A 14,612-nucleotide genomic window follows, 5' to 3' on the forward strand; every position below is an offset into this window, starting at 1 on the left:
AAAAAAAGATACTGACAATTCAACAGCATTGGCAAAGCAGAGGACTTCAACTTCAAAATACAAGAATGCTGAGCCAAGTTCAACTTTTTCACTACATCCAATCAAATGCATGCACTCTGCAGAAATAACTTCACTATGAAAATGCCATATTTCTTCTATCTACCTTATAATTGCATCAAAAGATAAAATAACTGCAGCCTCAGTTTCTTTTCCATTCTCATGAAATGATAAACCGCTCTGCAGTGTTTTGTTGTCTGATAAGTTTTTAAACTCTCATCTCTTCAACTCAAGCTGGAGTTGTCTTTATTGTCCCATCAGAACCTGAAGCAGCACAGCCCTGTCAGTGCTTCATTTTAACCCACGGCTGTTTTTCCCCCCCAGTCTGCGTTGAAGTTGACATTAGGCCTATGTGAGATAAAAAACACACAGCTCCCTCTGGCCATTCCATTGATGTAGCAGTGGTGCCAACGCAGAAAATATAACAACAACAAAATGAAAAAAATCTCAAGAAAACACAAAATGCGGCTCTGTCACAATCAAATATATGCAGGCTCACGTTCATGCTCACATTAAATTCATATATTTCTGAGTTGTCTGCATGCTCTCTATAAAGAATACGCAATATACACACACTGTAGATATACTGCCGGTCTTATAGAGCGATTAAGCTCCCAATAAGAATGATTGAAGACCAATTTTTGCACAAAATCACCTCTAAGATGAGGTTTTCTGTGTGTTCTTGTTGAATGACTGAACGCCCGGCTAACAGGAAATCAGGTTTGTGGTGTTTGACCGTCGGGCTGCTTGGTACACTGGGCAGGCAGCTGGTTGGTTTCCTGGCTGACTGTTTGACTGGCTGGCTGAGTGGGCGGCTGGCTACTTGCCTGCCTGGTTGGTTGTCTGGCTGACTGGCTGGCTCGGTGCCTGGTTGGCAAGCTGGCAGCCTCAGCTGTGTCCCAAGCCAAGCCCCTACGCCCCACCAGATCTTAATTGGGTTAAGTTTGTCCGCCACAGATAACACTTCCTCTTTCTTCTGAGAGTACGAAAACAAAAAATAAAAGGCCTGGCACTAATGACGCTCTTTAACGGGGCTCTTTTCTGTCGAGGTGGAGGGAAATTAGGAAGAAGGGGGTGGGTTCCCTGCAGAGGGAGATCGTCGGGGGAAACGTGGCATTGTTAGGAGCTAAAGCGCTCAATGAGAACGGAGAGCACGGAGAAAGAAAGAGAATGAAAGAAAGTGGATTTGGTTTGCATTGAGGCGCTGTCACATTGCCACTGTTTCTTTTAACACAACCCCATATGACTGAGGCAGGCACAACCCTGAGAGACGGAGGCACACACTCAGGAATATAAGCGTGTCTCTTTCACACACACACACACACACACACACACACACACACACACACACACACACACACACACACACACACACACACACACACACACACACACACTCATAATTTCTCACTTTTTTGTCCAAAACAAACAGTGAAATGGTTTTATGAGTCCTTTGGCTGAACCGAAAAATTCAGCAGACAATAATAGATGTTTTTATACAGACACAGTTTGTCTTAAATTGAATGAAGTGATGTAAGTTTGACAATGGTGGGAGTGATGATCAATTTAAATCAAGTTTATTTATGATGCACATTTTGAAACAATATAAGCTTACAAAGTTTACAAACAGGATACAAATTTGTGAAATCAGTAAATTTGGAATACTAAAAAGCAAGGCAAAATTTGAAAAGGAAGCAAATATCCATCCATCCATCCATCCATCCATTACCTATACACTGCTGCATCCTCTGTAGGGTTGCGAGGGGATTGGAGTCTATACCAGCTGACTAGGTAAGGTTCACCTGGACAGGAAACCGGTCAATTAAAGAGCTACAACTAGAGATAGACAACCGAGCACACAAACATTTACAACTACAGACCATTTAGAGTCACCAATTAACCTCAGCATGGGTTTGAACTGTGGGAGGAAGTCGGAGAACCCGGTCAGAACATGCAAGCTCCACACAGAAAGACCCGAGGCAGGGGCGTGAACCCAGGACCTCCCAGCTGTGAGGTGACAGTGCTCACCACCCTGCTGCCTTAAATCAAATGTCAAACATTAAAACAATACAGCCACTCTGAGCAGCCAAACACCATTCAAATCATATGCTATCTTAAAAATATCAATGTGAGAGGGACTATAGACTTTGTAGCTCGTTGTAGTCTCTCTCCTCTCACAAACATTTAACTAAAAACTGTTCGTTGTCTTACTTAACCCTCCTGTTCGGTTTGTTTTTCAGGAACAGGGCCATATTTAATTATCCAAAAATGGAAGAAACCAAAAAAGAATCCTAATAAACATTGCTTATATCTCATTATTAACTTTGTTACTAACCATTTCAATTAATATTCAGGTAATGGTGTTCCTTAACCTCTCACATACAACTCACTCTTTTTTCATGAAAAATGCATGTTAAAACTTTTTTTTAACGTACACGGGAAAGACCAACATATTTAACACAATAGTTTTACATGACGTTGATTTTTTGAAATTTTTTTATATTTTGCATTTTTATTTCTTCTGTTTGGGTTGACTTTGCAAATATGTGAAGTGAACCTTTTCATTTTATATGTTAAGTCAAACAGGAAGTGTTTCACACCAAAAATAAATAAATACTGTTAATTGTAAGAGAGGTTCAAAAAGCAGGCTCACACAATGTCAGACTAAAAATACCTAAGACACAATCACAAATTTGCCATTTTTGACACCAGAACAAACCAACATCTTTCATTCTATGAAATGACTAAAACTGGCATGACAGTATATATATGTATATATAATGTAACAGAAAAACAGTAACATTGAGCCTGTAAATGCACCAAATGCAGGCTTGTGTGCTCCGACTGACAAGTGAAGTAGATTTGCCATTTAAATGTGTCTCCATTTCGTTTATTTATTCGAAACCTTGAGCTTTTATTTGCCACAGGAGCCGTCTACCATTACAGCACAAATACCGCAGCTAAATTATTCCCTATTGTCAACATCCCTCATGTATATGGGAGTCATCATCATCATCATTACACGCGGCAACATTACTCATCAGTAACCACAAATATTAAAATCGCAATCATGCTCAAAGTCAAGCCTGTGTCTTCCTCAATGAAATCATAATCACCACAAGCATCATGATCATGATCATCATCTTTGCGATCATGTTTCTTCGGAGACTTTGCAGACAGCTAGAATCCTGTGGCATCCGGTCTGTGTCTGACATACACAACATGAACATACACACTCGGCGAAGACCTTGCGGTTGGCAAGCGAGGCTGGGTGTAAATTAACAGGCTTAACAAACGCTCAAAACAAATATGAAAAATAATGTTGATCTTTTTTTCCGTGTCTCCATGCTGAATATTTATTAATAAGTAACCGCAGGCTAAATGTTCTTCCTTGTTTTCACCTTTGGATCAGATAATGAATGCAGCCTACAAAGACACACACACACACACACTCATACACACCACATGGTACTGCCCCCTGTGAGCACGCACAATCACAAACACACACTCATGCATGTAGATGTGGGCGCACCATATGCATCCACAAATCCGCTAAATTGAAATTCATGTAAGTTTGGAAGGCTGCATTGCACCCATACACACACTGCCGGATCCTGCCTGCATAAAACATCCAAATTACTTCAGAACGAGCACAATTCTGAAGAAGTGTGTGCACACGCTCACCTTTGGCATTGTGCACTCAGCTCACATTAAGTGGAGACAAAAGAATGCGGCTTTGTACTAGTATTTAAATCAGTTATGTGTCTAATTATTCCATGTAAAAATAGACAATATCTAGGGCAAAAGCAACGAGATGGAACACTGTTGTCTGCAGAGGGGAGACCTAGTGGAGCTGGCGAGAGTTCAACACAGCAGAAGAGAGGCAGAGAGAGAGAGAGAGATGGGGAGGCAGGGAGGGAGAGGATGATAAAGGAAGATAGGGAGAGAGTGCGCTTTAGGCTACATAAATATAACATGAACTCTATCCACTAGTGGCAGGCAAGCGAGCAGCACAATGGACCCGTGTTCATGGAGCACTTTGTAAGGGCGTGGAGAATAGGCTGCGCTACCTCCTCACTTCAGCAGGATCAGGCTTTGATACCTGGGAGACGGTGAGAGCGGTACACGGGAGAACATGTGTGTGAAGTCAAGACAAAAGAAGAGTGAATGCACTAAACACACATTCGACAGGTTTGCTGATGTGGAGGCCAAACAGTCGGCTCTCAGCAGTACCTGACCCTGACGCTGCACTCAGCAAACTCGGCTTCTTATTCTAATTTCTGCTCAGGATGCTGCACTGTGGTGTCATTTCTCTGTCCTGTTGTTACACCCTGTTTGTTTCAGAGCTCAGAAGCCTAATGTCTTACTGCAAGGGGCCATTCATGGATGGAATAATCACGTGTAAGTTTATACTTCAGTGTTGTTCACTAAGCAAGAAATCCATTTAAAAATACATTTCATCATTATATTAATTTGTAATTCATTGCTCTTAGCAAAGTCTTTGCAGTGTTAGTATGCTAAACCTGTTTTGGCACCTACTATACAAATCCCTACGTTTTTTGTTTAAGGGGTTCTCACCCTTTCTTCCCAGTTGGAAATGCCTCATCACAATTACACAGCTTTCCTTATCACTCCTAAAATTACTCTTGGTGAAAACAGCGCAACCTTTGGTGTTGCATGAGCAGTCCAAGGCTGTTAGACTCATTAGTCACGCAACTGTATATGTGGGTAAAAGTTTAAACTGGCTTTCACATACAGATGAAATGAAGAAGGTAGTTGTACGAAGACTTAAAAAAAAGACTTAATATATGCTTGAATATGCTGCATTAAGGCTTAGTGGGTGAAATGAAAATCTGGATCCTGCACCGTGACTGTGAGTCACTAAACAGCAACAAGGGAATGAACCATCCATGCAGCTTGGTTTGCATCATAGACTGTACATAACAGAAGGATGTAGTCTATTAGTTTGTGAACTACCGCTGTGAAGTCTTGAGTTTGGGATTTGGTCACAACTATCTTGCTCTTTTTGAAATTGGACATAAAGACTAAGGGGTGGGCACTGTTCATGTCCGTGTGGTCGCAACCGATGTCGTAAAATTGAACTTGTTTTATTGTCTACTTTACTCCAAATGAGATCATAATTTATAAAATAAACACCATACTGTACATATAAAGTTTTAAATCTAGTGACTGAGACCATCAACTCCTTGGGAAAACATTTACTGACGTAGCAGATCTAGTGAGAAGTAGGGTCATTTTCTCACAGATTTTAATACAATCAAACTTCTTTTTGCAACCAGAAGAACTGCCCCCTGCTGGCTGTGAGAAAGAATGCAGGCTTAAGGCACTTGAGTTTTGGTTTTACTTTTTAGACATGGACGCTACGTGCATCTCATACACAGTCTATGGTTTTCACTACAGCACAGCATCATTCTTCCTTCCACTAACCGGTTTATTCCAAAACAAGGCAGTAATGCCAATCGTCAGTCACTTAGGGTAGCACATTAAAAACAAAGCAGAGGTTAAATATAGTTGGATTAAATCAATCATATTTTTTTCCCATTATTTAAGTTTTTTTTTAGCTGTTTCCAAATCATTACAAGTGATTACTAGTTGTGTATTCACACTACAGTGGCAAAACATTGGCTTTTCACTGCTCATTCTGTGTTGGCTTGTGCAGTATTCACTCCATAACTCCTGTGGTTTTGTACCAAATAGCACCACCTTAGCCAGACTGCTAATGTTGCCTGCAGTGGATCACCTCATTTCGCAGACTGACATAATGTTTTTTTTTTTTTTTTAACAAACCTGGTTGCTCTTTCTGCACAATGATATTTTGCTCAGTCAGTGTTAATTTTCTTGCTACATGAAAGCATCCGCAAAGGTCAGCACAACTTGGGTCAGAGTTCAAATGGCTCTGCAGATTTCCATGCACAGTTAATTCAATTCAGTTCAATTTTATTTATATAGCACCAATTCAAAACATATGCCATCTCATAGCACTTCACATATTTTATAGACTGTAACAGATCACACAAATACACAATAATGTTAGAAAATGTTCAAAAATTTGACTTTCGGCCTGTGCACACTGTACTCCTAAATTAATTTACCACTCTGAACATATGAGCAATGACAGTTGCACTCCTTACTATCTTTGGGTTATGGACAAAACAATACATTTGAAGACGTCATCTTTGGCTTTGGGAAACGCTGATCTACAATCTACATGTTTCACCATTTAATGAGACTTCATTGACCAGACAACGAACTTATTAAATGAGAAAGCAAATGACAAATTAATAGACAATCAACACAATCATTAGTTGCATCTCTAAATTACACATAATGTCACCTCACTTGCCATGAGATTTACTAGCTTTCATACCAGATGCCTTGGGTTATTTACTGAATATGACAGTGCTACTCTGGAGAAATACAACTACTATTGATGAAGACTCTTTATTAAATTAAAAAATAAAATTAAAAAAAAAGTGGTGAAGATGTTTCTAGTTTTCCACAGCACTCTTAATTACATAGTTTTAATTTAATGTCAGGGCACTCCGCTTAGAAAAGTCAAGACCTTACAATGTTATATTATAGAGAGACCCAGTGATTGCTTTTGAGGGGTGTAAGGAAGATGCAGACCAAGATGATGCTCATCCTCTGGATTTTTTTACAATATTATGTAAAGGCCGTTGACAAATTAAAGGGAAAACCTGTTCCTTTGACTTCTGCATTGAGGCGATCCAGTTGCTTTGTTATGCTATAAGGGTATTTTGCTTGAATTATTTGGGTCTATTTGTCCCATTAGAGGCAAGAGTCACTGCAAATCAATACAAAGTTTTCTTGACAGATCATTATTAATTTTTCGAACCTGATGTTAGTGGTTCCTTTGAAGATACCCCTATTTATAGGATACAAAGGGTCACTACAATTGTATGTTTGGCCTTCACAGTCACCAGATCTCAAGCAACGTGACCACAAATGGGAGATTTTGGAAAGTTTTCATCATCAAATCTCTGAATGAAAAAATATCTTTTGGAGAAGTGGTACCCTTTAGTAGTCCGAAGCGGTTTTGGTGGTGGCCCTTCACCGTAATAAGGCATTTTCTTTTAGTTTTTCCTTTAATTTGCCACTTATCTGTGTCTTTAGATAGGGTTAAAACAAGAAAAAATAAAATACCTAAAAAGTTTTGTCTCCTTTAAACCCAGTTTTCATAGACTGTGATACCTTGTTTTTGGTTATCAGAAAACATGCAGCTCCATCCAGTTATGCCTCAGATCTATTGAAATGAAAGAACAACTCACATAATAGCGGGTGAAGAGTACACAATGGCATATACTGTATGCATGGGTAGATCAAAGGTGGATTTTGCAGGGAGACAGCGTAACCAGAGCAACACATGCAGAATGTATTTATGAAAACACGCACACTTCTGGCACCTCATTTTCTGTGTCACAATCTCAGCGCTCTCGCATTCCATATCACTGTAAAAACGACCGCTGCTAAGGTATGAAATCTTTAAGCCAAATCCCCATTTTGGAGGCTGTAATTCTACATCTGCCCTCGGTTTATTCCATTGATGTCCTGTCTGTATCAATTCCCACTGCATGTCTGTTGGCCGACTTATTCAGTGGCTGCTACTTGATGTTCTCTTGTTGTGTGTATAAAAAAGCCAAATCCGTGTGGAGATGACAGAGGGTGTAATCGCTAGCTATGTGATTCAACAATACGACTCTTAGAAGCTATTCAGAGTGGGGCCTGTCCTTGACCCTTAAGGAGCTTGTAATGTGGGCTTTTTTCCCACTCTTTGTATTTACCGGCAGAAACGAGGAGGGGGGACGGGGGTGGGGGGAGGACCAACCGCTGAGTGGAGGGCTTTTGCCCCTCCATGCCAGCGGCAGCCTACTGGGGGAGCTTTACATGCACACGCATACACACACACACACACACACACACACCCACAGGCACACACATGGGTCTCCTGGCGTGCACTCATTTCATTTGGAGGGAAGGGTGAAGGTTGGAGGGTGAGGCAGAGGGAGACAAGGGAGGGGATGGAGTGCACGGAGACAAGAGAGAGCGTCCCCCCCTCCACCTCCAACCTTCCCAAACCCCAGCAGGGGGTCAATCTTAAAGGCCGCTCTGTCTCTCCGCGGGAGGACGGGGTGGGAGTGGGGGCCGGGGAGGCTCAATCTGCGGCCCTGCTGGTCAGCACAGGGAGCTCCACGTTACCCAGCTATCCATGACAACCAGAGAGAGAGAGACAGGAGAAGGAAAGTCGGAGAGACAGAGGAACATGGAAAAGCTCAGCTGCGGTCAGAGAGCGCTCGGCTGGAGCAGAGAGCGAAGAACAAAGCACCCAGTGATTTTCATTTTTTCCCCCTCTTTGTCTGCTTTGTATTGTCTATAGACGTGTCCCTCTTTTCTTGACTGGAAATAAAGGAGCCTTAAAGAGAAAACGCGCAAACACACATGCATGTAGCTGCACACAAACGTACACACTTGTGTAGCTAATTGAATTGTGTCCATACAGTAAGTCAAATGCTTTATTTTCACTTTCCTTCCTTCCAGTGTGAAAAGAAAAAAAGGTTTCTTCTTGGAGGGGCAAATCCAAAGCACAAGAGAAAAGGGCAACGAAGGACACAGATATTTTTAAGGAAGTGGCTCAGCAGATTTGAAACCTTTGATGTTACATCACTGTAACACAAAGATCCGTGCTTTGGTGTTCTGCATCTAAAGTGCAGAAAATGTACATTATGCACGGGCAGGTTCTGCTCAGCCTATACGAACAGGCTTAAAGCAATCCTGTCAGAAACTGTAGCAAAGAGATTAATCCAGCACAATTAAGTGAAATGATGAACCCACACAAAAATGAAAGGAGAATGTCTCGTATCCCAAAATTATACACAAATGATATGGAGAATTTTTATGGAGGGAGAATCCATCCATGCTTCCTGCAAGCTCAGGCAGTATTACTGTTGTGGTTTGTGAGGCTTTTTCCTGAGTATCTGGACAAAATATAAAACAAACACAAAATTTGAACTCATGTCTCTACGAGGAGGGTGGTGAGAAAAGATAGCTTTCAAATTACAAATGTACCTAAAACCCCTTTATGTGAAGAATGTTGATGCAGAAAAGGTGAAAACTTCTCTTGTTTCTGTCACCAAAAACCTAATTTAAACCGTCTTCGGTTCATTTTTGTCTAAAAGAAGCTTCATGTGTGCTTGTGCATGAACACATGCCTAGAAATAGAAATAAAAGTCTATTTCCAGCTTGCACGGTGACTCAGGCCTCCACAGCCGCAGCTGCAAGGACAAATTTGGACTCATTTAGGTGAAGTCGTGTTCCACATCTGGCTCAGTCAAATAAGAGAAATCTCGCTGTCCATGTGTGACCATGTTTTCATCCAACTTGCTGTTCAAACTTTGGATAAACAAGGAGGCAAAAGAAAAATTCCAGCAGAGTTTCTATCAGTTACTGGTTTGCAGAGACAGAAGAAAGATTCCGAAAGGTGTACTGTAACTGTAGATATGCTTTTGTTCTTGCTCACAGTTAAACTAACAAACACTGTTTTGTTCCCGCTGTCTGCTCAGAACATGGTGTTTTGATCCACAACTGAAATTATAATTGAGTATATGTCCAAGCAGGCAGTTTTCATTCTGTTTACATGCATTTAATAGACATGCTGCAGTCATAGAAGCTAAAATACAAGGATTGTGATTATTTAGGGGAATGAAAATCATACTGGATGATATATGCATGTAAGAAAAGGCAATGGACCACTTAGATCTTATGAAATACATATATCTAAGAGTCATTCTGCAGCCTCAATATTTAACTTACAAAATCTACTGAAAACAAAGACCGTACAGAGTTTGAATGTATACAAAAGCCTGTGAAGATGATCACAGGATGTGGTGATTGAGCTCACAGTGCAAGGTGAGAACCAGGTGATAATCAAACTTAGAGGAGATCTGTGACATACATCGTAAAGGGTAAAGAAAAAATCTTGTTAGTTCTTGTTGTTGTTAGTAAGTTGACACACTCTGTGACAACTTCAGCTGCCCATAACAAATTTTGGTCCATGTGGGGTACAATGAATATACAAGTGGATGAATATCACCGATTTTACTCCATTTTTCCGAGTAAAAAGATAGAAAAGTGAAATGTGTGTTGTTCAAGAGTTGCTCATAGCACTCAAGCATCAATTTGACTCGGTGAGATAATCGTTCAATCACTGGGACATTCAAGATTCAATATTCAAGATCTTCATTTGTGTGAGTGAAACACAAGGCTATGCAATATCGACAACTAATGATAAAAAAACATTCTTTAATATAGAAAAAAATCTTAAACAATGAGGAAAACAGATAGAAAAGTGCAATGTACAATGTGCAAGAGTTGCAGTCATATGTGTAAGATAAGATCAACTTTATTGATCCCTTATTGGGGAAATGTATTTGCTCTGAGGAAGCATGACAAGTAATATAAAAAGTAGACTAAGGATTAAAATAAAGATATAATAAGGCAATGCATGAGAGGAAACAATGTTAAACTAATGCCGCAGCACTGGAAGAGACATAAAGACTAAAAAAAAGTGTTAAATTGATGTTGCTGCACTTGAAGAGATATAAAGAAAACTTATGAAAATTGCTGCATCTGAAGGGCTGTGAAGAGAAAACAGCATTATAATATGTTGTTGCATTAGAAAAAGTTATAGAGTAGCTGGACATGAGTAGAAGTGTGAAGTGTTGCATAAACTAATGTTGCACTGGAAAAGATATAAGGATAAAAACAATGTTCAAAAACGTTGTTGCACTGGGCCGAGATAGAGACAAAAAACAGTATTAAAATGTTGCATTTTATATATATCTATATCTATATATCTATATATGAAGAGTTCATTTGTAAAAACAGGTAACTCCGTTTTGATAGATTTTCAGAAAACTTTTTTTTTGACAGAGTAGCTGGATATGACTAGCAGTATGAATTCTAACAGTGCGAAACTAATGCTGTTGCACTGGAAGAGCTATAGGGATAAAAAAAATTAAAGTGTTTAAAAATGTTGCATTGGAAGAGATATTAGGAGAAGAAAAACAGTGTTAAATTGATGTTGTTGCACTGGAGAAGCCGTAAGAGGAAAAAAAATGTGTTAGATGATGAAAATTGTTGCACCTGAAGGGTTGTGAAGAGAAAACAGCATTAGATGATGTTTTTGCATTAGAAAACGTTAGAAACAGAGTAGTTGAACATGAGTATAAGTGTTAGGTCTGACAGTGCACCAGTGCTAAACTACTGTTGCATTGCTAGAGATCGACAAAACACTGTGTTAAAATGCTTCATTGTATAGATCTCATATAGAGAAAAAAAGTGTGAAAAATGTTGTTGCACTAGAAGAGACAGATGGAAAAAACAATGATAAAGAAATGCTGGTACACTGGTAGAGCTATAGGGAAAAGAAACAGGAGATGTTGCACTGAAAAAGCTACAAGGACAGGAAACACAGCTAAACTAATGCTGTTGCACTGGAAGAGGTATGAAGGCAGGAAACAGTGCTACATGATGAAAACTGTTGCACCTGAAGGGTTGTGAAGAGAAGATGATGTTCTTGAATTAGAAACAGATATAAATAGAGGAGTTGGACATGAGTAGAAGTGTTGATTGTGACAACGCAACAGTGCTAAACTAATGTTGTTGCACTGGAAGAGATAGAGATAAAAAACAGTATTAAAATGTTGCAATATATATACTGCGTATAGAGAAAACAGTGTTAAAAGATGGCAGCATTAGAAGAGATATCAAGAGAAAAAACAGTATTAAAAATGGTTGTTGCACTGAAAACACTGTAAGGACAGGAAACTGTGCTAAACTAATGCTGCTGCACTAGAAGAGACATAAAGACAGGAAACAGTGTTACATGATAGAAATTGTTGCACCTGAAGGGCTCTGCAGAGAAAGCAGTGCTAGACGATGGTATTGCATTAGAAAACAATATAAACAGAGCAGTTGGACATGCGTAGAGGTGCTAAGTCTGACAGTGCTAAACTAATGTTGTTGCACTGGAAGAGATAGAGACAAAAACCAGTATTAAAATGTTGCAATAGGAGATATATATAGAAAAGATGGTTAAAATGTTGCAGCACTTCAAGAACTACAATGAGAAGAAACAGAGTTTAGATATCGTTGCACTGAAAAAGCTATAAGGAGAGAAAACAGTGCTAAACCAATGCTGTTCCACTGGAAGAGATACAAAAATAGGAAACAGTGTTACATGATAAAAATTGTTGCACCTGAAGACATATGTTATTGCATTAGAAAAAGTCATAAATAGAGCAGTAGGACATGAGTAGAAATGTTATTTCGGGGACATTATAGACATAATGTTTGTGCATACTGACCCCTCATTCCCTTATACCTCACTTTAAATCACAGAAACCTCCTCCACCTCTCCCTTCAGTCCAACTCCACATTTTCCCTGCGTCTCCTCCTTCCGTATTCTCAGGGTCCCCGTTGCAGTGGCGCCGCTCGGCCACGGCTGGGCGCTGTTACCTCACTTTCCCCCTGCCTCCGCTCTCTCTCTCCGCCAGCCCAGCCTGCCTCTCTCCTGCCTCTCTGCCTCAGCCAACCCGGGCTGTGCCGAGCTGCTCCCTGCGGGATCAGAGCGCTCCCCCGCCGGGACCCTTCTCTCACATCCCCCTGCTGGGACGCGGCTACATTTCCAGCCAAGCACTGCCTGCCTTGGCTTTATTATGTGTGTCTGCGCCGCAGCCCCGCCAGCAGAGGCAGGCAGAGGAGGAGGAGGGAGACTGGTAGCCAGAGTCAGGACAAAGAAAAAGCAGGGAGACAGAGGCTAGCGGAGGGTTAGACTGCGAGAAATATTATCAACACCGCTCATAGGACATTGGGAGATATAAAAAAAAAACAGAAAGAGAGAGGAAAAAGACAGAAAACAGAAAGCGTGGGTAGTTAGAAGCAGCATTCCCCTCGGGGTGGAGATGCAGGGGAAGAGCGCAATGTCCATGCCACCAGACCACCAGCACCACTACCTAGAGTAGAATAGAGGGACGGAACACGGGAGGAGGCTGGTCGGTTCCTGGAGAGGGGACAGAGAGACAGATTGAGATAGTTGCGATAAACTAAAACAAGAAGACGCTCATTCTGAAAACAAAATTCCACCTTAAACAAAACAAAAAAACAAAAACAAAACAAAAACACTCCTCTCCTCACCTGGACCGTCACGTACCGCTGTGTTTCCATCTCCTCTCGCCGCCGCCGCCGCCTCCTCGCTCCCGGACACTTTTCCTCAAACACGGCGCGGGACCTGCTCAGGTGTTCGGCACGCGCGTGGGTGGCAGCTCGCGCACAGGTCTGCAAGGAAGGAAGGAAGGAAGCAAGAAGCGGGGCGACCGCTCAGAGAAGAAGCCAATAAATAAAATAAAGAAGACAGTCGCTGCTGCAACGGAGGGAGAAGAAGAACCGACGGCGGTGGAAGTTGCGCCCGTTTATTCTACAGGTTGCGTGTTTTTTTCCCTCCCCCCAACCCACCAGTACCGGAGAGGAAGCTTCCGTCGCTTCTCGACTCACCGGTGTGTTCGCCCCGTCGTCGTCGGGGACTAAAACGGCCGACAGTCGCTCGCAGAAGAAGGCTGAAGCTGCCGCATTGCAACAGGCGAAGAAGCAGCAGCGAAGTGGAGGAAGAAGAAGGAAGGAAGGAAGGAGGAGGAAGGAGGACAGAGGAGCCCAGCTGCATGGTTTAGCTGCAACAAAAACAACTAAAGAATAATAATTGTAATAAAAAATCAAAACAAAGCAGAGATGTCGAGACGAAAACAGGCCAAACCGCGCTCCGTTAAAGGTAAGAAACTGTTCTTTTTTTTGCATGTGAACGGACACTTCTCTCAGTAGTGAGCGAAGAAAACCGAGATTTCATGCCCAACTCTGGTGCCTAATTTAATTTTATTTCCCCCCAAAGGGCTGTAAGCAGCCTGTGTAGCCTTTAGTTTAACAATGGAACTAAACTGTCTCTCACCTTAACAATTAGTGTCAGCTTTACTAATTGTTTGCAATTGATAACTCAGAAAATGGTGAAAATGTTGCCTAAAACAAAGATTAATTCGGCTGTCTGCTCTCCCAGTTGCTATAAATGGTCACATCATGGTCAGAAAGAAGAGTAAAATGTTTAATTTGAAATGGTTTTCAATTAGCTGACAGGTTAAAATGATTCACTGGTTTTACTGACAGCCTGGATCAACTTGTTGTAATTCACTTTGATAATGGACCCATGTAATTTAGATTATCTCCATGTTTTTTATGGTGTCTTCTTGCACTTTTCATTGTCACAAAATTATGATCCCATGTTTAAATCTCCAACTACTTAACTCAGAGTGCATGGCTGAGCATGTTTATCATGAACTTCCAGGTATAGAATTCACCTTTCTGCTTTGAAACTATACTCTGCAGGATTAGTCACACATACAATGCTGGAACTCAATTTAATTGTCTAAAGTTCAAAAAAGTGGAAATTTTGGAAATCCTTGTGCTTAATTTTG

At 41.0% G+C, this 14,612-nt stretch overlaps 1 protein-coding gene and 1 long non-coding RNA gene across 4 annotated transcripts in view; one reads left to right on the plus strand and one right to left on the minus strand.

Annotated features, from left to right (window-relative positions):
- Positions 1-5,998: 5,998 nt before the first annotated feature.
- Positions 5,999-13,764, minus strand: LOC127535132 (uncharacterized). Its single transcript, XR_007943784.1, has 3 exons — positions 13,648-13,764; positions 13,291-13,431; positions 5,999-13,156 (listed from the first exon to the last, which is right to left on the minus strand). It is a non-coding gene; the product is annotated as an uncharacterized LOC127535132 (long non-coding RNA).
- The window catches only part of znf423 (zinc finger protein 423), a 167,275-nt gene continuing 165,817 nt past the window's right edge, over positions 13,155-14,612 (plus strand). For all 3 annotated transcript variants that reach the window (XM_022206152.2, XM_022206153.2, XM_022206154.2), the window contains exon 1: positions 13,155-13,918. In XM_022206152.2, the coding sequence (XP_022061844.2) occupies positions 13,879-13,918 (40 nt within the window). In that variant the 5' untranslated portion in view covers positions 13,155-13,878. The remainder of the gene's footprint in view (positions 13,919-14,612) is intronic.

Source organism: Acanthochromis polyacanthus, chromosome 8 (assembly GCF_021347895.1).
Source record: "Acanthochromis polyacanthus isolate Apoly-LR-REF ecotype Palm Island chromosome 8, KAUST_Apoly_ChrSc, whole genome shotgun sequence".
In the NCBI taxonomy this organism is placed as follows: domain Eukaryota; kingdom Metazoa; phylum Chordata; class Actinopteri; family Pomacentridae; genus Acanthochromis; species Acanthochromis polyacanthus.